The sequence below is a fragment of the Oncorhynchus nerka genome, linkage group LG10 (genome assembly GCF_034236695.1).
Source record: "Oncorhynchus nerka isolate Pitt River linkage group LG10, Oner_Uvic_2.0, whole genome shotgun sequence".
Classification (NCBI taxonomy): Eukaryota; Metazoa; Chordata; class Actinopteri; order Salmoniformes; family Salmonidae; genus Oncorhynchus; species Oncorhynchus nerka.
Window position 1 is genome coordinate 58,074,861 of NC_088405.1, and position 22,821 is coordinate 58,097,681.

At 46.7% G+C, this 22,821-nt stretch overlaps 1 protein-coding gene across 1 annotated transcript in view; it reads right to left on the bottom strand.

The window, feature by feature from the left end:
* The window catches only part of LOC115135705 (roundabout homolog 1-like), a 171,996-nt gene that overhangs the window by 15,134 nt on the left and 134,041 nt on the right, over positions 1–22,821 (bottom strand). Inside the window, 9 exon segments of the mRNA XM_029670687.2 lie at positions 57–291; positions 2,921–3,042; positions 3,202–3,368; positions 7,850–8,100; positions 8,198–8,403; positions 12,521–12,692; positions 12,879–13,003; positions 19,155–19,282; positions 19,510–19,648. Of these exon segments, the coding sequence (XP_029526547.2) occupies positions 57–291; positions 2,921–3,042; positions 3,202–3,368; positions 7,850–8,100; positions 8,198–8,403; positions 12,521–12,692; positions 12,879–13,003; positions 19,155–19,282; positions 19,510–19,648 (1,545 nt within the window).

A 22,821-nucleotide genomic window follows, 5' to 3' on the forward strand; every position in this document is an offset into this window, starting at 1 on the left:
CACAGCCCTCTCTAACAGCAGCCCTTGACCCCTGACCCCTGGCTCCAGCCTCTTACCTTCCTCCAGCGTCCTGGCCACCTTAACCTCGCTGTCCGCTCCCTGAAATTCATCGAAGAAGGGACGCACTTTGAACTCGTAGGTGACCCCTTTCTTCAGCTGAGGCACCACAGCACCGTCCTCTCCAGGAGTCCGCACCTCGAACACGCCCCACTGCCCACCTGGCTGGCCCAGATCAGCAGACGCCCTGTACATCACCTTATAGCCCTGTATGTACGGAGACTCCTGCTCCACCTAGTGGCAGAGAAGGAAAACAGATGTTAGGATTTCTTACAGTGGTTAGGACGGGGACAGGGGACAGGGGACAAGGGACAGGAGACAGGGGACAAGGGTCCTGAGGAATATTTTGTCTCCACTCATGAAAGGAGTGATAAAGGTCCAGTTCATTCAGTTTGTGTAGCACCAATACCACACTGGAAAGAGAAACCCTACTGTAAATGAGTCTATTAAATAGCTATAAAATGCTGGTTGCCATGGTCATTGATATTTAATATTGTACTTCCAACCAAAACGATTTAACTGTAAGCCTCTGGGATCTATGAAGCCAGTGTCAAATAGCCATTACACCAGCAGAACATACTGTAGAACAGAGGTCTGAGGTGTTGGGCCAGTGTGTCCGAGGTAGAAAAACACCACGTTCAAAAAGTAATACAAATTATGAACCATAACTCTCCTGCTATGTGTGTTGGGCTGGTAACCATATCCAGTGACATCCTCCAGGAGAGCTCTTCAGCCCTGTGCTATGTTGTCTACAGGGAGAGCTTAGGTTCCACCCCCTCTGATCTCCCCGAGCTCACAGAAACCACAGCATGAGGTCATCACTAGCCGCCAGCTTCCTGAGAGCCTGGGACTGGTTAGGACACTGCCAGGAGGACACTGCTAACCAGCACTCGCAGAAACATGGGCCTCAGAGTTAGGTATCGTAGATACAGCTGAGGAACCTAGCACTACATAAGCACTTTATGAAGGACTGGGCCCATGTCCTGTTATTTGGCAATGGCCCATAACAAAGTGTTATCACCTGTTTAAAAATGTTCATGTGTACTGTACAGTGGCCCTATTAATAATGTCTGTCCAAGTCTGCTGAAAGTCAAAAACTCTCCTGCCAACTTCCACTGATGCTGGCCATGGGGATGCCTTCTCCCTGCCTGGCTGCCTGGCTTTGGCCCTGCTCAACTAAACTATTTACACCCTGGCTCTGTTTAGGACCGCACCCCTGACATGTGCACAAGTCAGACCATACATCACTGATGGAACCAACACCTTCATGGAGGAGAGACGGAGAAACATCTCACAACGTAGAAACGTCCTCTGTCATAGGCCAGGATCAAAACAGGTGGCCAACAGTTCCACATCCTACCCACAGCTGGCTAACCCTCTCCGAGTTGGGCATCTCCGGCGCGGCCCACGCTTGGATTGCGTCCTACCTGACAGGTCGCTCCTACCAGGTGGCGTGGCGAGAATCTGTCTCCTCACCACGCGCTCTCACCACTGGCGTCCCCCAGGGCTCTGTTCTAGGCCCTCTCCTATTCTCGCTATACACCAAGTCACTTGGCTCTGTCATAACCTCACATGGTCTCTCCTATCATTGCTATGCAGACAACAGACAATTAATCTTCTCCTTTCCCCCTTCTGATGACCAGGTGGCGAATCGCATCTCTGCATGTCTGGCAGACATATCAGTGTGGATGACGGATCACCACCTCAAGCTGAACCTCGGCAAGACGGAGCTGCTCTTCCTCCCGGGGAAGGACTGCCCGTTCCATGATCTCGCCATCACGGTTGACAACTCCATTGTGTCCTCCTCCCAGAGCGCTAAGAACCTTGGCGTGATCCTGGACAACACCCTGTCGTTCTCAACTAACATCATGGCGGGGTCCCGTTCCTGTAGGTTCATGCTCTACAACATCCGCAGAGTACGACCCTGCCTCACACAGGAAGCTGCGCAGGTCCTAATCCAGGCACTTGTCATCTCCCGTCTGGATTACTGCAACTCGCTGTTGGCTGGGCTCCCTGCCTGTGCCATTAAACCCCTACAACTCATCCAGAACGCCGCAGCCCGTCTGGTGTTCAACCTTCCCAAGTTCTCTCACGTCACCCCGCTCCTCCGCTCTCTCCACTGGCTTCCAGTTGAAGCTCGCATCCGCTACAAGACCATGGTGCTTGCCTACGGAGCTGTGAGGGGAACGGCACCTCAGTACCTCCAGGCTCTGATCAGGCCCTACACCCAAACAAGGGCACTGCGTTCATCCACCTCTGGCCTGCTCGCCTCCCTACCACTGAGGAAGTACAGTTCCGCGCAGCCCAGTCAAAACTGTTCGCTGCTCTGGCCCCCAATGGTGGAACAAACTCCCTCACGACGCCAGGACAGCGGAGTCAATCACCACCTTCCGGAGACACCTGAAACCCCACCTCTTTCAGGAATACCTAGGATAGGATAAAGTAATCCTTCTCACCCCCCTAAAAGATTTAGATGCACTATTGTAAAGTGGCTGTTCCACTGGATGTCTTAAGGTGAAAGCACCAATTTGTAAGTCGCTCTGGATAAGAGCGTCTGCTAAATGACTTAAATGTAAATGTTAAATGTAAATGCTATACAGCACAGTCTATGCCTACAGACTCAACTATGTGTTCTGAAGAACATCATCTGTCAACAAATCAAATCATACTTTGTGTTGCCTTTTGTTAATATTAGACATAGCCATGCCAGCACATCACGGTGTAGGGAGACCAACAGACCAAGCAGTGTAAGAAACTGAGTGTAATCATTCTAAAACAGCTGACACAGAAAAACACTAGGGTAACCTCTTCTGGCAGGACAGTATCTGCAGACAGCTGGGCCCAGGGCCAGGACTCTACTCACCGTCCACTGCACCCTGACAGAGGAGGAGGAGAGGATGGTGGGGTTGTGCAGATTGACCACCACGTCCCCCAGTTCCCTCTGGATCTGACGGTGGTCCACTCCTTGGCTGGTGGGAGGGGTGTCTGCATGGGGACACAGAGACAGGGAAGGGTTAGTTCACTCTGGCACTCACACTGCCCCAGCCAAGCCATGTGGTTAGGATATGAGTCTCAGTGTCTCGGTCATCAGATGAATGGGACTGTATCATCAGGTAGAGGTGGCAGAGGAGGGGGTTGTCTCACCTTGTGTTCTGACGGCATCAGTGATGGGGCTTGGGTCACTGAGGCCGTAGGCGTTGGCTGCTCTAACCAGGAACAGGTAGACGGCACCTGGTTTGAGGTTCTTCAGGACAAAGGTCTCCGTCTTCACATGATCAGCCAGAGTCACCCAGCTACTCCCCGACGCGTGACTGCACAGCGGGAGGAACAATGGTCAAATCACTCACAACAGTGCATACACAGTGCCTTCAGAAAGGATTCATACTCCTTGACTTATTCTGCATTTTGTTTTGTTACAGCCTGAATTCAAAATTGATTTGTTTTCTCACCCCCATCTACACACAATACACCACACTGAAAAAGTGAAAATGTTTCTTAGATATTTTTGCATATTTATTGAAAATAAATTACAGAAATAATCAATTTACATAAGTATTCACACCCTTTTGCTATGACATGTCAAATTGAGCTCGGGTGCATCCAATTTCCTTTGATCATCCTTGAGATGTCACTACAATTCAATTGTTTGGAAATGATTTAGAAAGAAACACCTGTCTATATATAGGTCCCACAGTTGACAGTGCGTGTCAGAGCAGAAACTACACCACGAAGTCCAAGAAACTGTCTGCAGATCTCCGAGATATAATTGTGATGAGGCATATATACGGGGAAGAGAATAAAACTATTTCTAGAGTGTTTCCAAGAGCACAGTGGTCTCCATCATTGAGAAATTGAAAAAATATGGAACTACCCGACTCTGCCTAAAGCTGGCTAAAACAACCTTAGACTAGGGCGAAGATTTATGTTCCAACAGGACAATGCTGGAATAGTTTCAGAACAAGAATGTGAAAGTCCTTGAGTGGCCCAGCCAAAGACCAGACTTGAATCCCATTGAAAATCTGTGGAAAGACTTGACGATTGCTATTCACCGTCGCTCCCCATCTGACTTAACAGAGCTTGAGAATAAAGGAAGAATGGGAGAAAATTCCCAAATCCAGACCTGCAAAGCTAATAGACATACCCATGACGACTCAAAGCTGTAATCACTGCCAAAGGAGGTTGTTCTACAATTTATTGACTCATGGGTGTGAATATTTATGTAATTACATTTTTCAATAAATTTGTTAAAAATTCTAAAAACTTTTTAACTTTTTGATTATGGGCTATTGTGCGTAGATGGTTGACCCCAAAAAATCTATTTAATCCATTTTGAATTCAGGCTATAACACAACACAATGTTGAATAAGTCCAGGAGTATGAATACTTTCGGAAGGCACCGTAGATACAGCCATGAAAACATTTAACATTTACATTTAAGTCATTTAGCAGACGCTCTTATCCAGAGCGACTTACAAATTGGTGCGTTCACCTTATGACATCCAGTGGAACTGCCACTTTACAATAGTGCATCTAAATCTTTTAAGGGGGGTGAGAAGGATTACTTTATCCTATCCTAGGTATTCCTTAAAGAGGTGGGGTTTCAGGTGTCTCCGGAAGGTGGTGATTGACTCCGCTGTCCTGGCGTCGTGAGGGAGTTTGTTCCACCATTGGGGGGCCAGAGCAGCGAACAGTTTTGACTGGGCTGAGCGGGAACTGTACTTCCTCAGTGGTAGGGAGGCGAGCAGGCCAGAGGTGGATGAACGCAGTGCCCTTGTTTGGGTGTAGGGCCTGATCAGAGCCTGGAGGTACTGAGGTGCCGTTCCCCTCACAGCTCCGTAGGCAAGCACCATGGTCTTGTAGCGGATGCGAGCTTCAACTGGAAGCCAGTGGAGAGAGCGGAGGAGCGGGGTGACGTGAGAGAACTTGGGAAGGTTGAACACCAGACGGGCTGCGGCGTTCTGGATGAGCTGTAGGGGTTTAATGGCACAGGCAGGGAGCCCAGCCAACAGCGAGTTGCAGTAATCCAGACGGGAGATGACAAGTGCCTGGATTAGGACCTGCGCCGCTTCCTGTGTGAGGCAGGGTCGTACTCTGCGGATGTTGTAGAGCATGAACCTACAGGAACGGGCCACCGCCTTGATGTTATTTGAGAACGACAGGGTGTTGTCCAGGATCACGCCAAGGTTCTTAGCGCTCTGGGAGGAGGACACAATGGAGTTGTCAACCGTAATGGCGAGATCATGGAACGGGCAGTCCTTCCCCGGGAGGAAGAGCAGCTCCGTCTTGCCGAGGTTCAGCTTGAGGTGATGATCCGTCATCCACACGGATATGTCTGCCAGACATGCAGAGATGCGATTCGCCACCTGGTCGTCAGAAGGGGGAAAGGAGAAGATTAATTGTGTGTCGTCTGCATAGCAATGATAGGAGAGACCATGTGAGGTTATGACAGAGCCAAGTGACTTGGTGTATAGCGAGAATAGGAGAGGGCCTAGAACAGAGCCCTGGGGGACACCAGTGGTGAGAGCACGTGGTGAGGAGACAGATTCTCGCCACGCCACCTGGTAGGAGCGACCTGTCAGGTAGGACGCAATCCAAGCGTGGGCCGCGCCGGAGATGCCCAACTCGGAGAGGGTGGAGAGGAGGATCTGATGGTTCACAGTATCGAAGGCAGCCGATAGGTCTAGAAGGATGAGAGCAGAGGAGAGAGAGTTAGCTTTAGCAGTGCGGAGCGCCTCCGTGATACAGAGAAGAGCAGTCTCAGTTGAATGGCTAGTCTTGAAACCTGACTGATTTGGATCAAGAAGGTCATTCTGAGAGAGATAGCGGGAGAGCTGGCCAAGGACGGCACGTTCAAGAGTTTTGGAGAGAAAAGAAAGAAGGGATACTGGTCTGTAGTTGTTGACATCGGAGGGATCGAGTGTAGGTTTTTTCAGAAGGGGTGCAACTCTCGCTCTCTTGAAGACGGAAGGGACGTAGCCAGCGGTCAGGGATGAGTTGATGAGCGAGGTGAGGTAAGGGAGAAGGTCTCCGGAAATGGTCTGGAGAAGAGAGGAGGGGATAGGGTCAAGCGGGCAGGTTGTTGGGCGGCCGGCCGTCACAAGACGCGAGATTTCATCTGGAGAGAGAGGGGAGAAAGAGGTCAGAGCACAGGGTAGGGCAGTGTGAGCAGAACCAGCGGTGTCGTTTGACTTAGCAAACGAGGATCGGATGTCGTCGACCTTCTTTTCAAAATGGTTGACGAAGTCATCTGCAGAGAGGGAGGAGGGGGGGGGGGATTCAGGAGTGAGGAGAAGGTGGCAAAGAGCTTCCTAGGGTTAGAGGCAGATGCTTGGAATTTAGAGTGGTAGAAAGTGGAGGGAGTGAAAGGATGCCAGGTCCGCAGGGAGGCGAGTTTTCCTCCATTTCCGCTCGGCTGCCCGGAGCCCTGTTCTGTGAGCTCGCAATGAGTCGTCGAGCCACGGAGCGGGAGGGGAGGACCGAGCCGGCCTGGAGGATAGGGGACATAGAGAGTCAAAGGATGCAGAAAGGGAGGAGAGGAGGGTTGAGGAGGCAGAATCAGGAGATAGGTTGGAGAAGGTTTGAGCAGAGGGAAGAGATGATAGGATGGAAGAGGAGAGAGTAGCGGGGGAGAGAGAGCGAAGGTTGGGACGGCGCGATACCATCCGAGTAGGGGCAGTGTGGGAAGTGTTGGATGAGAGCGAGAGGGAAAAGGATACAAGGTAGTGGTCGGAGACATGGAGGGGAGTTGCAATGAGGTTAGTGGAAGAACAGCATCTAGTAAAGATGAGGTTGAGCGTATTGCCTGCCTTGTGAGTAGGGGGGGGAAGGTGAGAGGGTGAGGTCAAAAGAGGAGAGGAGTGGAAAGAAGGAGGCAGAGAGGAATGAGTCAAAGGTAGACGTGGGGAGGTTAAAGTCGCCCAGAACTGTGAGAGGTGAGCCGTCCTCAGGAAAGGAGCTTATCAAGGCATCAAGCTCATTGATGAACTCTCCGAGGGAACCTGGAGGGCGATAAATGATAAGGATGTTAAGCTTGAAAGGGCTGGTAACTGTGACAGCATGGAATTCAAAGGAGGCGATAGACAGATGGGTAAGGGGAGAAAAAGAGAATGACCACTTGGGAGAGATGAGGATCCCGGTGCCACCACCCCGCTGACCAGAAGCTCTCGGGGTGTGCGAGAACACGTGGGCGGACGAAGAGAGAGCAGTAGGAGTAGCAGTGTTATCTGTGGTGATCCATGTTTCCGTCAGTGCCAAGAAGTCGAGGGACTGGATGGAGGCATAGGCTGAGATGAACTCTGCCTTGTTGGCCGCAGATCGGCAGTTCCAGAGGCTACCGGAGACCTGGAACTCCACGTGGGTCGTGCTCGCTGGGACCACCAGATTAGGGTGGCCGCGGCCACGCGGTGTGGAGCGTTTGTATGGTCTGTGCAGAGAGGAGAGAACAGGGATAGACAGACACATAGTTGACAGGCTACAGAAGAGGCTACGCTAATGCAAAGGAGATTGGAATGACAAGTGGACTACACGTCTCGAATGTTCAGAAAGTTAAGCTTACGTAGCAAGAATCTTATTGACTAAAATGATTAAAATGATACAGTACTGCTGAAGTAGGCTAGCTGGCAGTGGCTGCGTTGTTGACTTTGTAGGCTATTTGGCAGTGGCTGCGTTGTTGACACTACACTAATCAAGTCGTTCCGTTGGGTGTGATAGTTTCGACAGTGCTGCTATTCGGGGGCTAGCTGGTGCCTACATATTAGACAAACATGTTAGATCTCGGCCCTCCTACACTTACCTGAATGCCTCAATGACATAGGAGGTGGGCGTGGCCCCAGCGTTAGGGTTGGGTTTCCAAGACAGTGTGACAGAGGTGCGGCTGACGTCAGTCACGTCAGGCTTGGATGGGGCACTGGGGATCAGGTTAGGGTCTGTGGGTCGACCCGGCTGGACAACCACTCCAAACTCTTGCACCTCCACGTAGGCCCTCCAGGATGCCTCTCCACTGGGGCTGGATGCCAAACAGGTGTATACGCCTGTATCTCCAAGCTGAGGAGACACAGAGACACAGTGTGAGAGTTGGCTCATTGAGTAGTGTCTGAGTGGTGTTCTTTAAGTGTGAGAGGGGTGTTATGCTGCCCCCTACCTTAGTGTAGCGGATCTGCAGGGCTCCTGTGTCTATCTGAGTGATGCGGGAGTCATCGGAGGACACCACCACCCCGTCTTTCTTCCAATGGACTGTTGGAGTGGGGGTTCCTGTTGCTATGCAACCCAGGACCACTGTGCTGTCCACAGGTGCCGTCTGATTGGCTGGGCCCTGTCGGATCACGGGAGGGGGGCGGTCTGACACCACTATTCAAAAGGGAGAGGGAGAATGTACGGTTTAATACCAGGTATACTGTCGGAATCAGACATGGGTTAAAATACTATTTAGGGTATTTCAATTACTTTCAAAGACATTTGGAAGTAGTTGAATATTGGAATGCATTCGGAAATACACTTGGAAAGTATATTGTTAAAAATCTCAAATAAACTGACTCAAATAAACTCCCATACATTTAATCCAGATATTTCAAAACTAGTCTTAAAAATACACTGAGTATAGAAAACATTAAGATTACCTGCTCTTTCCATGACATAGAATGAGCAGGTGAATCCAGAGGTGAAAGCTATGATCCCTTATTTATGTCACTTATTCAATCCACTTCAATCAGTGTAGATGAAGGGGAGGAGACGGGTTAAAGGAGGATTTTTAAGCTTTGAAACAATTGAAACATGGATTGTGTTTTTGTGCCATTCAGTGGGTGAAGGGGCAAGACAACATATTTAAGGGCCTTTGAACAAGGGTATGGTAGGAGGTGCTAGGGTGCACCAGTTTGTGTCAAGAACTGCAACTTGGATATACATACGGGGGTATCAAATCAAATTGTATTGGTCAGATACACATATTTAACAGATGTTATTGCGGGTATAGCAAAATGCTTGTGTTCCTAGTTCCAACAGTGCAGTAATATCTACCAATACACGACAATACACACAAATCTCAAAGTAAAATAATGGAATTAAGAAATATATAAATATAAGGATGAGTACTATCGGAGTGGCATTGACTAGAATACAGTAGAATACAGTATATACATATGAAATGATTAAAACAGTATGTAAAAATGATTAAAGTGACCAGCGTTCTATTACTAAAGTGACCAGTGATTCCATGTCTATGTACATAGGGCAGCAGTCTCAAATGTGGAGGGTTGAGTAGCCAGGTGGTAGCCAGCTAGTGACAGTGACTGAGGTGGAGGGTACTGGGTGGAGGCCGGCTAGTGAAGGCTATTTAACAGTCTGATGACCTTGAGATAGAAGCTATTTTTCAGTCTCTCGGTCCCAGCTTTGATGCACCTGTACTGACCTCACCTTCTTGGATGATAGCGGGGTGAACAGGCTGTGGTTGATGTCACAGGAAGGCCAAAAAGATAATCATTAACATTGGGTGCTGTAAGTGTCCTGGAGATCAGGCAGTGTGCCCCCGGTGATGCGTCTGGTTAGCCCTGCGGTTTTAGGTGGTGCCTGACAGGATGCTTTCAAGGGTGCATCTGTAAAAGTTAGTGAGGGTCTTCGGGACCAAGCCCGTTTTGTTGACGTTTTTGGGAGAGGTTATTTTCCTGGCACCACTTCGCCAGGGCCCTCACCTCCTCCCTGTAGGCTGTCTCATCATTGTTGGTAATCAGGCCTACTGTTGTGTCGTCTGCAAACTTGATGATTGAGTTGGATGAACAGGGAATACAGGAGGGGATAAGCACCCACCCTTGTGGGGCCCCTGTGTTGAGGATCAGCGGAGTGGAGGTGTTGTTTCCTACCTTCACCACCTGGGGACGGCCCGTCAGGAAGTCCAGGACCTAGTTACACACGGCGTGGTTCAGACCCAGGGCCCCGAGCTTAACGATGAGCTTGGAGGGTACTATGGTGTTGAAGGCTGAGCGGTAGTCAATGAACAGCATTCTTACATAGGTATTCCTTACATAGGTAAGGTGGAGGTGATGTGATCCTTAACTAGCCTCTCAAAGCACTTAATTTAGTTCAGTTACCTTGTCTTTCTTGGGTTCAGGAACAATGGTGGACATCTTAAAGCATATGGGGACAGCAGACTGGGATAGGGAGAGATTGAAAATGTCCGTAAACATTCCAGCCAGCTGGTCTGTACATGCTCTGAGGACGCAGCTAGGGATGCCATCTGGGCCGGCAGCCTTGCGAGGGTTAACACGCTTAAATGTTTTACTCACGTTGGCCACGGAGAACGAGAGTCCACAGTCTTTGGGAGCGGGCTGCGTCGGTGGCATTGTGTTATCCTCAATGTGGCTGAAGAAGGTTTTTGGCTTGTCCGGGAGCAACACATCTGTGTCCGCGCCGTTGCTGGTTCTCCCTTTGCAAGTCCCTGCCACATACACTCGTGTCTGAGCCATTGAATTGCGACTCCACTTTGTCTTTGCACTGACGTTTGTCTGTTTGATTGCCTTTCTGCACAATTTTAATTCAACCATATTCCCAATCACCTTAAATGTGAAGTTTCGCACTTTCATTTTTGTGCAAATGCTGCCATCTATCCACGTTTTTGGTTGGGGTAGGTTTTAATACTTGACACAACCATGGAAAGCATTGGAGTCAACATGGGCAACTATCCCTGTGGAACGCTTTTGACACATTGTCGACTCTATTCCCCAAAGAAATGAGGCTGTTCTGGGGGCAAAAAGGGGGGTGCAACTCAATACTAGGAAGGTGCTCCTAAGGTTTGTTATACTCCGTGTAAGTACTTGCAAATACTTTCAAATAGCAGGCTCTTTATAGGAAATTATTTGAAAATACTACAAAAAAAAAAAAACGTATTTAAATAACTAAGACTGAAATATAATATATGGTGTGAACCAGGTCTGACCCAGGTCTGGGTCAGAATAAATTGGACTCTCTATCATCCCTTCAGATAGAGAGAGAAAGCTGGAATGAAGAGAATAGAATGGCGAGAAAAGAGACAGAGAAAATCAAGGACAGATGAGATGTGAGAGATATTGAGGAAAATTGGCACGAGAAGAACACAATAGGAGTGACAGGTTGGGCATTGAAGGGGAATAGAAATCAGATTATCCCAATGCCCAGAGCAACTGGCTAATCATTGGGCAATACTAGGAGCACCACAGACCAACAAATAACCAATCCCATTTAGATAGCAGCCAGTCATCACTCTCCCACTTCACAACCCAGTGGAAATAGACAGGATAAGGCTCTCCAAAATCAGAGGCACAGGGGAAAATAATGGAAATACCTTGAAAACCACCAGAGGAAATGGCAGCAAGTTATTTCTATACAGATACAGCATTCAAACGGGGAAGGAGGAGGGAAAAGGGGGAGAGAGGTGGAGGGGGAAGAGAGAGATGAGTAAGCCTATTCACTAGAAGGAGAAATAAGGGATGGCAGAGTGAGGAGTGCTAGGTGGATTAAATCAAACATGCTACATCCTTGTTTCATTTCCATGAAGTGTAATTGAGTGTACATTAAGTAGGTGACTCTCATTTCCCTGGCGCGGCTGCAGAAAGCATTTCCATATGATTACCCAGAACCAATAGCTGCCACCAAGTCACGGCCATGCACAGACAACGCCTGCCGCCAGTACCAGCCTCAGGCAATTATGTTAATTAACTTAATATATGTACATAGTGAAGACACACCCACACACGCACGCACACACACGCTCACACTCTCTCAGGTCAGTTTATTATAACCAAGTAGACTTTGCTGCTGGTGCTGGCTGCTGTAATTACTGTTGTAGGTCTTGGAGCCAGACTCAACATTTTAATTCTGTTTTTAATAACTGATGCAATTATCAGGATTATCATAATTCGGTTCACCAGCATGACATTAGGGAGGAGAACAAAAGGTGTCTAGGTTTAAATATATATGTGTGTGTGTATATGAAAATGTGATTATGTATGTGTGTGTGTGTGTGTGTGTGTGTGTGTGTGTGTGTGTGTGTGTGTGTGTGTGTGTGTGTGTGTGTGTGTGTGTGTGTGTGTGTGTGTGTGTGAAAATGTGATTATGTGTGTATGTGTTTTGGGGTTTCAATTGGGAAGGAGGGTATGGGCGGTCTGCTTGCACTGTCACCATGGGAACAGGGGGTTTGGAGCCCAAATGCCTGCAGCTGAGGGTTCCTGAAATCACTCCGACAACAATTAGTCACCAAGGCCAACAGTAACCAGCAAAAAACACTGAACCATATAAAGGCCACGGTATCTCGCCAGTCAGCAGGACAGGCTGATCTGCCATACATCCAGCCAGCAATCATCAAGTCATTCAGTAATGACATTGGGGGCCAGAAATTCAGCATTTTCCAATCATGGAGAGACAACTCAGTCAACCAGGCCAATGGAGGCTTTGGTCAGTTGATTAGAGGAAACCCTCCCTCCTCCCCTCCCTCACTCACTGTCAGTGACCTCCAGCAGGGCCTTGGTGATGACAGAGCCAGCGATGTTGAGGGCCTGACAGCTGTAGTAGCCGGCGTCTGAGCGCTGGGCGTCTGCGATTGTCAGACTGCCTGTCTGGGACACGGAAAGTCGGCTGAATGGCTGAGGTGGCTGGTAGGAGAAAAGCAGGCTCTGGAGGACGGAGAGAAAGAGACTAGTCTTGAGACTGGAATTACATGTTTACCCTTGATACATCCATTGGACATGGTGTTATCAATAACCTACACTCTAAGGATACGGTGCATTCAAGACCTTTTCTTCAACATATAGGCCTATGTATCAACATTTTCATCAGAAATAGACTGGATAGTATCTCACATTGCTGCCCTCCCTCTGCCAGAAGATGGCAGGCTGGGGGTTGCCAGTGGCCTCACACTGGAAGGTGACCATTCTCCCAACTGCCACCACCTGATTTCTGGGGCGCATGGCGAACGCTGGGGGCACTGCAGGGGTGGAGAGATGGACCTTGGTTTAACAGGACAAACATTGAAAAACGTTGCAAGCATTGCAATAGAATGTTAAAACAAACCATAAAATCACATACAATAGGATGAAAAAAATGACTGTTTACCTTTTTTTCACTTAAATATATGCATTTTATTTTATAACCCACTTACTACCGGTTGCTCGTGACAACTGAAATGTGAACTCCTATTGGAGGATTGAAGGAAGGAGAGGAGGACTGTAATGACTAATGATGTCGTGTTGCTGTCAGTGTGGAGGAGGATGACCGACGGATGACAACTTACCAGTGAAGACTACAAGAGAAGAGAAGAGAAGCAAACACAAGAGCAGGAGATGAATAATGATGACAGGCACATGCGACGGCAAAAGACTATCAGTCAATCATGAAACATTTTCAACAAACACTTTGATGAATGAATACACGAGTGAGTAAAGGAATGGAATACACAACAATCTGATAGACCGCAAGGGGCATATGCTGCACAGAAGCTCTGTTTGTGTAGTAGAGTAACAGTCCACTACTCAGTCACTGTGAGTTGACTACGGTTGGTCTCAGGGGGTGTGTATTTAATGAACGGGACTCCACTGCGAGACTGCTTCAGTGTGGGTTTGACTGTAAATACATCTCCCTCCCTCCATCTACATTCCTCAACACGATCAAAAACACACACGCATGTGGTTCACACACTCACACACACATTCACACATGCAGTTACTGTGGACACACACACACAAATACACGCATGTTGCCTCAAATGACTGTATAGGCAGTATTTTATCCCTATTACCCTACAGTAGAATGGAAATGGTTTTTTCTAAATGATACAAAGAAAAACACAGAGGGACATATAAGACCTTAAAGAAAGGTCCAGACAAAGGGAGAGGTAAGGGAGGACACAGACGGGGGAAGACAGAGAGAAAGCAATGTTGTTGTTGTTGGATTTGGCTGAACCCCATAACCACCAAGCCTGACAGCCATGTTTCCGGAGCGGGATGTGATGAATATGTGACCATGGACTTAAAAAGAGCCAGGGTCCAGCTCCCAGCATGTCGTGCTGGATGAGGAAGAGGAAGCGGATCTCTTCCTGCCCCCTGCCTGAGTGTGTTGAGCTCAGACCAGACCCCCATCACAGGCCACATGCCCACCCAGCTACAGGCTCCCACCATATTTCATATACTAAGAAAAAATGTAACAATGTCCATTTACTGAATACTATGCACCTCGAGAACACTAGGATTTGTACATTCTTTGCTAACTTTTCTGTCTAATTTCATTTATGTGGAGTAACATGGGAACTTAATCAATCACAGGGAACAAAGATAATTTCCTTAGCAAATGTGTGCACGCACTTGCACACACACACGCACACACACACACACACACACACACACACACACACACACACACACACACACACACACACACACACACACACACACACACACACAACAGTGGTGGGAGTGTTTGAAAAGTTTGTTGTCGTGCTGATAGATCCACACTGAAGGCCTAGTGCTGACCCCTGACTTGCAGCATGTGTTTTATGGGGTTAGCTGGGGCCAGAGGCATGAATTCCCTTGGCAGGTTTATAGGGTGATTGGAGGCGTTGTTGAGGGGACACACAAGCTTGTGTGTTTGGTCAGTTCAATGGGACAGTAAAGTGAGGGTGGAGTGTGAGACTATGTATCTTGGAGCGTGTGTCTGAATGTGTGCGCCGCACATGTGTGTGTGTACTGGATGTGTGCCGATGTGTATGTGCGTATGTCGCACACGTGTGTGTATTACTGTGTGTGCTCAGTAGGGTTGCTGGGACAAGGCGTGGCCTGTTCCCATCCCTATGAGACCTATTGGACTTGTTGACTCAAAGGTGTGAAAAGCCTTGCATGGGAGTGTTGGGTTGAGTTATGAGGCAGCTCTGTGGCCCGTTTGGACAGAGTTACAACCCCCCAGTGAACACATAAACCTGGAGGGGAGAGAGAGGGGGATGAACTCTATTACAGTTCAGACACTCGGAGACCGGAACTTCCTCTCTCTCCCTCTGGGTGTAGAGCTAGGCCTATAGAGAGCCTTATAGACTGTGGCTTTCACATGTCTATAAAGGCTGAGGCACACTGTGAGTCTTAAAGCCTATAAAGTAGCTGAACAGTGAAATGCATGGATAGGCAAGTGACCAAGGGCCATTGTGGTGGGTGAGAGAGAGAGAGAGAGAGAGAGAGAGAGAGAGAGAGAGAGAGAGAGAGAGGGATGTGGCTCAGTTGGTAGAGCATGGGGGTTGTATGTTTGATTCCCACGGGGGACAATTACGAAAATGTACGCCCTCACTACTTTAAGAGGGGGATAGCTGCTAATTAAGACTTGACTTTGAGTAGAAAATACAGGAATCCAGATAATACTGCCAATTACTTAAAAATGTTACAAGGTGATCTGGAGTGTTGGCACTAGTTAAAGTGTGATAAACGACCTCAGTAAAAGTGTTAGGTGATGGAAAATATGCCTGAAAACATATTTGGAGAAAACCCTATGTGCAAGCCTTGTGTTCGGAATGAAACCAGCTTAACTGGAGTGAGGAGGCCTCCAATGTGTTTTGATTTCCACTACTGATAATGTGGCCTGGCTGCACCAATCACATGGCCAGACTGAGTCTAGAGGAAACGAGCCCTTGGTCTCCTGCCTGCCCTGTTGAATATGTTCAAACAAAGCAAGGACATTATAATGTTTGTGTTTGAGGCAGAAAACAGAGAAACTATGGAGTACAAATTACTACCGTGGGCTTATTCTGGTACTTGTGTAACAATGAAACCTAGCGTATCCCTCTAGTCAGAAACGATGACTTGAGATACACTGAAAATACATTGATTGAAAGGTGTTATAAAAAGTTTAAATGTGTTGCCCCTAAATGTTACCTTCCAAGCTTCTCTCCCTCTCCCTCTCTACTCTCTCGTTGATCTGAACCCTCAAGTATCTCCAGATGAGAATGTGTTTGTCAGACAGTGCTGTTGTTAATTCCTTCAGGGGAGATCTGCTCTCCCCCCTCTCCTCCTATTTGGTTCTAGGTAGAATCATTTTGGTTCCAGGTCAGACCCGGTGCCAGGATAAAGTGACTAAGGGGACAGTTGAAATGGGCGAAGGGGCTAAACTTTTTGGGGTTCTTGCACTGGAATTATATTGAATTCTGCTAATATGATCACGCTATACCACAATAAACATAAAGTTAAAATGATGAGACTCCGAGATCATTGAGTGCTTTTGAAATCTGTAGCCTATCTCTGCTGCGGTGTTTCAGCACAACGGACAGCACCCTACAGCTTGGCCGTTTTGGTAATGAGCATAGGCTACAAGATAGATAAGGCAATTCACCTATTACAAACAGCCTATGTGAATGCAGCTGTGCACACATCTTACTAAAAGAATGCAAACTAAATGCTGAAAGTAGTAGCCTCGTTATTCATGCATGCAAATAAAAATACTGAATAGCAGTTTGACTTAGAATAGCCGCACAACTGCAAATGCCATTTTTTATATTTTTTATTTCACCTTTATTTTACCAGGTAGGCCAGTTGAGAGCAAGTTCTCAACTGCGATGAATGAATGCGAACAGAACAAAATCAATCTACATTTAGGCTAGTTACATGAACAGTAAACACACACAGTAAACAAAAGGCAAATGGAGATCCAAATAACCAAAACACAGCCTACAGCCTACTACAGTGAGCTGCAGACATGCACAACTGCCTTGCCAAATAAACAGGCCTATACAGGTCCGCTTCAAACATAGCAATTCGTGCCGCTTGCACGTGAGTTATGCAATACGTTGTGATATGTCACAATGCACTTCTATGAATCAAATTGCATCCATATAATCAATTAACCTTTACACCCCCCTTGTGGGACGGTTGAGCTAACGTAGGCTAATGTGATTAGAATTAGGTTGTAAGAAAAATACAATTTCCCAGGACATAGACATATCTGATATGGGCAGGAAGCTAAAATTCTTGTTAATCTAACTGTACTGTCCAATTTACAGTATCTATTACAGTGAAAGAATACCATGCTATTGTTTGAGGAGAGTGCACAATTAACTTGAAAATGTATTAATAAACCAATTAGGCACATTTGCATGCATGTTTTTTTCTTTGCATTATCTTTACCAAATCTTATGTGTTATATTCTCCTACATTAATTTCACATTTCCACAAACTTCAAAGTGTTTCCTTTCAAATGGTATCAAGAATATGCATATCCTTGCTTCAGGTCCTGAGCTACAGGCAGTTAGATTTGGGAATGTCATTTTGAAAAAAAGCGTCCAATTTTAAGCAATGCCAGCCTACCATAAATACGTTTCCAATATATACAGTTCCATTCACAGCAACAAAAATCGAAAGGCTACAAAGGAAACCATAATAGCATCTGCAGTAAGAGTATTTCAGCCACTCTCTTCCTATGAACCAGTTGCTATTAAATGAACGCTTTTAGACAGAAAACCTGTGGCTAGGGTAGCATTATAGGCTAACCTGGGCTGGCTGCGCTGCTCAAAGATCATCAGGGACAGTCGGAGGTGGAGGCGGCTGTGGAGCCATTATCCTGGCGGCGCTAAACAGAAGGGTGAGTATTCTCACACGGAGCTAGCTGGAGCTGCTGGGCTTGGTGGCGGCATCTGTGGTTTGAGGCTGATGCTCATTGCTCCTTCTCCTTTGTTTGGGTACTTTGGCAAAGCCAATTTCTGATATCCATCATGGCAAATTAGCTAGTTCAAGTTAGCTAATAGGCTAAGGCTAATAACATTAACACTTTTTACAGCTAGCTAGCTAAGAGTGAAGCAGCTTCAATGGTAAACTTGACCCAACCTTTATATAAAATTAAAGGCGTATCACATTATCCACTTAGCCTACCACAGAGATGAGAAGTGTTTTTTCCTGCTTTTTATGGAAATCCAAAGGAGTCATAACTAACTGCCCAGTGGCTTTCCATAGCCCCCCTACACACCACAGTGCTTCCAGTCCATTATGCTGACACAGCACAGCAGAGATACAGATTTATTTTGTGCCAACCTGTCACTCAATCATTTTAACTTTCTTGCTATTTTTATGTAGGGACATACAACTAAAAGTGAAGGGGCTGTGCCCCCTTTAGCTCCCTCGTGGAGCTAGACCTTTCCACAGAGAATTTTACATGGAACCCAAAAGGAACCCAAAAGGGTTTTTACCTTGAACCTGTGTACACCGTACTTAGACAGCTACACCCTTCCTTCCAATTAAGCCAATCTGTACGAATCTGCTATCTGTTCTTCCTCTCTTCTGTTCAGACCCTAAATTAGACGCTGGTCCCCCTCTTTTCCCAGGCAGGCAGGGCTGGTGTAGAGTAGACTGTGTAATTGGAACCGTGTCATTCCCAGCGTGGGACACAGGATTGTCTTTAATTAAACCCTTCTGTCTGTCTGTCTGTCTGTCTGTCTGTCTGTCTGTCTGTCTGTCTGTCTGTCTCCCTCCCTCCCTCCCCTCCCTACCTCCCTCCCTCCCACCCACCCACCCTCTCTGTAGTGTAGTGAGGTGTTACTGTTCATTTCCTGCCGTCAGTCCCTGTGCTGTGGGGGGTCATTGTGGCAGGGAATCCCTGCTCATAAATGAACCCACTTCCTGGTGCCTCATCAACACTCCCATCTGTTACACTGATCCAGTCATGGTTAGACTGTGGCAATGGGCTGTGTAAGTAAGGAACAAGACTAGTAGAGTGCAGATTGTTTCAGAACTGATATGAACCCAAGCCAAGGGGATACAGTAAATTACATAACCTCACAGATTGAACTGATAACCTAGCTCAGTCTGTTACCCTGGGAACTGCTTGACTTGACACATGAATGTAAACTGATCCATGCTTAAGAAAACAGGGCAGGCCAGAGATCAGTGGGGTAATACTCCATGGTGTGGCTAGATAGGGTTAGGTAGGATATTTAACTGCTCTGAGAACAGCTGTCTTCTTCATCACACGTTCTCTAATGTTACATGAATGTGAGAGCAACAGCTGCACAGCATAAACCCAGTCTGCACGTTTCATAGTCTGTGCACCTTTCATGTCAAACAGCAGGTGTGACCAGGGTTGGGGTTAGGGTTACGGTCGGGGGAGGTTGTACTGACCGTGTACGGTCAGCGTAGCGGACGCCTCTGCCTTTCCCACCATGTTCTCTACAACACACGTGTAGGAGCCCTCGTCTGATGGTGCCACACCACGCACACTCAGAGTGTGGTCCTCCAGGATCTCATACCTGTAGACAGACACACACACACACAGGGAGAGAGAGAAAGAGATAGAGCGAGATAGACGTAAGACAAAGGAGCTTTGCACGATGGCATGCACACTAATATCCCAAGCATCTGATTCCATGACCAGATGTGACCCTGCATATGCATATGGTTTAGATCACGGTATGTATCTATGATGTAAGAGTGTAATATAAAGGCTGTATAGCAGTGCTGGGTCATCCATCCGTACCTCCCCTTGGGCAGGTCTGCATCCTCTTTCCTCCAGCGGACAGTGGGGACCGGATCTCCCCGCGCCTCACAGTGGAACTCCACACTCTCATCTGCCAGCACCATAACACTACTGGGCCTCTTCACAAACCCTGGGCGCTCTGGGGGAGGGGGAGGGCATCGTCATCATCACTGTCATAATCGTCAAAATAACCACTATTCTTTGTGTGAAGATGTGCACGGCAGTGTGTAGAGAGCCCCCGGCAGTGTGTAGAGAGCCCCCGCAGCACACGCCTTCGTCCTCCAGTTCCAATGTAGTTGCATGCTGGTTTATGTTAATTGTTAGATGCTACTGTACTGTTGGGCGCTAGGAACACAAGCATTTCGCTGCACCCGCAATATAATCTGCTAAATATGTGTATGTGACCCATAACATTTCATTTGATACCCCGTATGTATATCCAAGTTATCGTTACTCATTGTGTATTGATTACTACTTTTATTGTTACGTGTTTTACTGTTTCTATTATTTCTCTATTTTATTCCTCTCTGCATTGTTGGGAAGGGCCCGTAAGTAAGCATTTCACTGTTAGTCTGCACCTGTTTTTTTTTTACAACGCATGTGACAAATAAAATTGGATTTGGGGCTCCCAAGTGGCACAGCGGTCTACGGCACGGCATCTCAGTGCAAGAGGCGTCAGTCCCTGGTTCGAATACAGGCTGTATCATATCCGGCCTTGATTGGGAGTCCCATAGGGCGGCGCACAATTGGCCCAGCGTCGCCCGTGGTTTGGCCGGGGTAGGCCGTCATTGTAAATAACAATTTGGTCTTAACTGACTTGCCTAGTTAAATAAAGGTTAAATAACAAAATAAAAAGCTTTGAGTTAAGCACCTAAAAAACGAGACCTCTGAATACCATTAACCTCCCATAACCCTCTCGCCCACATTCCCCCACTTCTTTTAAAACCCATTTTATTTGCCTCTTTCTTATTTGTGACATGTGGATGAAAACCAATAAATCCACTTAAAACTAGTAGGGCTTGTTAAAACCAGGGCCATTTTATTTACATATGTCCCAGAGCACATTTTAAAACAAATCTGTTTCTTCAATCAGCAGTATTATTCTATTAGCCTTAAATGTTTTCACTGGGCATTATAAATGTGTGTGCCCTGGCCAGCCGCCCAGTCCAGCTGATTCTGTGATAAGAAGTCTCAGTCTGCTCTGATGGGAAGTGCTTGGAGTGGGGTGGGAGTGAGAGGAGGTGGGGTGGGGTTGGATATGGTGACAGCATAGGAACGAGGTGAGGGTGGAGAGCGGGACCAGGGTAGGGTGGGGTGGGGGTGGAGATTGGAACAGGCAGTGGTCTGGGACACTACTTTTTTTTTTTTGACAGGGAGTCAATGCTGAGACCAAGGTCTCTTTTCCAGATAAGCCCTGTATAGCACCACAATACACATACAAATATAATTTAAAAAATAATTAAACTACACATTCAGAAAGACATTAAAATACACATCATTATACACAACAATACATGAAAAGGAAAACACAATCATAAAATACGAACACATTCATCAGTAAAAAGGTCTCCTAGCAACCGTCTGAAATTCCCTAGAGGCACCAATTCCTCCAATTTTAAAGTGTATTCTAGATCATTCCACACGTAAGGGTGCAAGGAAATTAAAGGCTGATCTACCTAACTCTCTAGACACCAAAGGAGTCTCCAGAGTTAACCATCCCTGTGAACGGGTTTGATATCTTGTCATTTGAAATCTTAACAGTGATGTTAGGGAAGTCGGGAGTTTATGGCGCAATAACTTTGTAAACAAAAACAGCGTAATTATGTGATCTACGTGACTTCAAAGAGGTCCAGCCAACTTTTTGGTAAAGAATACAGTGATGAGTAATAAAACTGTCTCCTGTGATAAAACGAAGGGCGTTATGAAAAACGTTCAAGGGTTTAAGTGTAGAGGCAGCTGCACGTTGATAAATAGTATCACCATAATCAAGACCAGGTAGAAAGGTTCACTGCACAATCTGCTTCCTGCTGACTAGAGAGAGACAAGATCTGTTTCTGTAAAAAAAAAAAAAAAATCCCACTTTAAATCTTAGTTTCTCAACAAGCCCAGTCGTATGTGTTTTGACCTTTTTCTGCAGTGGGCTAAATCACACAGTGTGTTTCTTGGTAGTCTTAAAACAAATCTACTTTGAAACAAACGTATACACCTCACACACATTTTTATTTAACCAGGCAAGTCGATTAAGAACAAATTCTTATTTACAATGACGGCCTACCCCGACCAAACCCGGACGGCGCTGGTCCAATTGTGCGCCGCCCTGTGGGACTCCCAATCACGGCCGGATGTGGTGCAGCCTGGAATTCGAACCAGGTACTGCAGTGATGCCTCAAGCACTGAGATGCAGTGTCTTAGACCACTGCACCACATTGGCTTAAAAAAGAAGACACCTGTACAGTACCATGGCAGATACAGAGTGGAAAGGTAAATACCAAGGTATTTGGATGCAGGGACTCTTTTGATTATAGAACCAGCCGATAAGAAAAGACGCAATCCTTCTGAGACAATCTTCTGAGAACTTGAAAACAACATGTATTTAGTTTTGCCCATATTCAGTATGAGTTTAAAATCCGTAAGGACTTCTTGTCACAGACTGTAGCCTTGTCACAGCCAGGTCGAGGCAATTGCGTCATAATAATATAATCTGAATGTATATATATATATATTTAAACAGATTGACCAATAGCATCTGCAGTGGCAAAAAAAAGTATGTGAACCCTTTGGAATTACCTGGATATCTGCATAAAATGGCCATTAAATTTGATCGGATCTTAAGCTAAGTCACAAACATAGACAAACACAGTCTGTTTAAACTAATAACACACAAACAATTATACGTTTTCATGTCTTTATTTAACACACTGTGTAAACATTCACAGTACAGGATTGAAAAAGTATGTGAACCCTTGGATTTAATAACTGGTTGACCATCCTTTGGCAGCAAAAATGTTTCAGTTCTTGGGATGTCTGTTGTGAACCACTCTCTTGAGGTCATGCCACAGCATCTCAATCGGGTTGACGTCAGGACTCTGACTGGGCCACTCCAGAAGGCGTATTTTCTTCTGTTAAAGTATTGTGTTGTTGATTCACTTCTGTGTTTTGGGTCGTTGTCCTGTTGCATTATTCAACTTCTGTTGAGCTTCAATTGGCGGACAGATAGCCTTAAATTCTCCAGCAAAATGTCTTGGGAAAACTTGGGAATTCATATTTCCGCAGATGATTGCAAGCTGTCCAGGCCCAGAGGCAGCAAAGCAG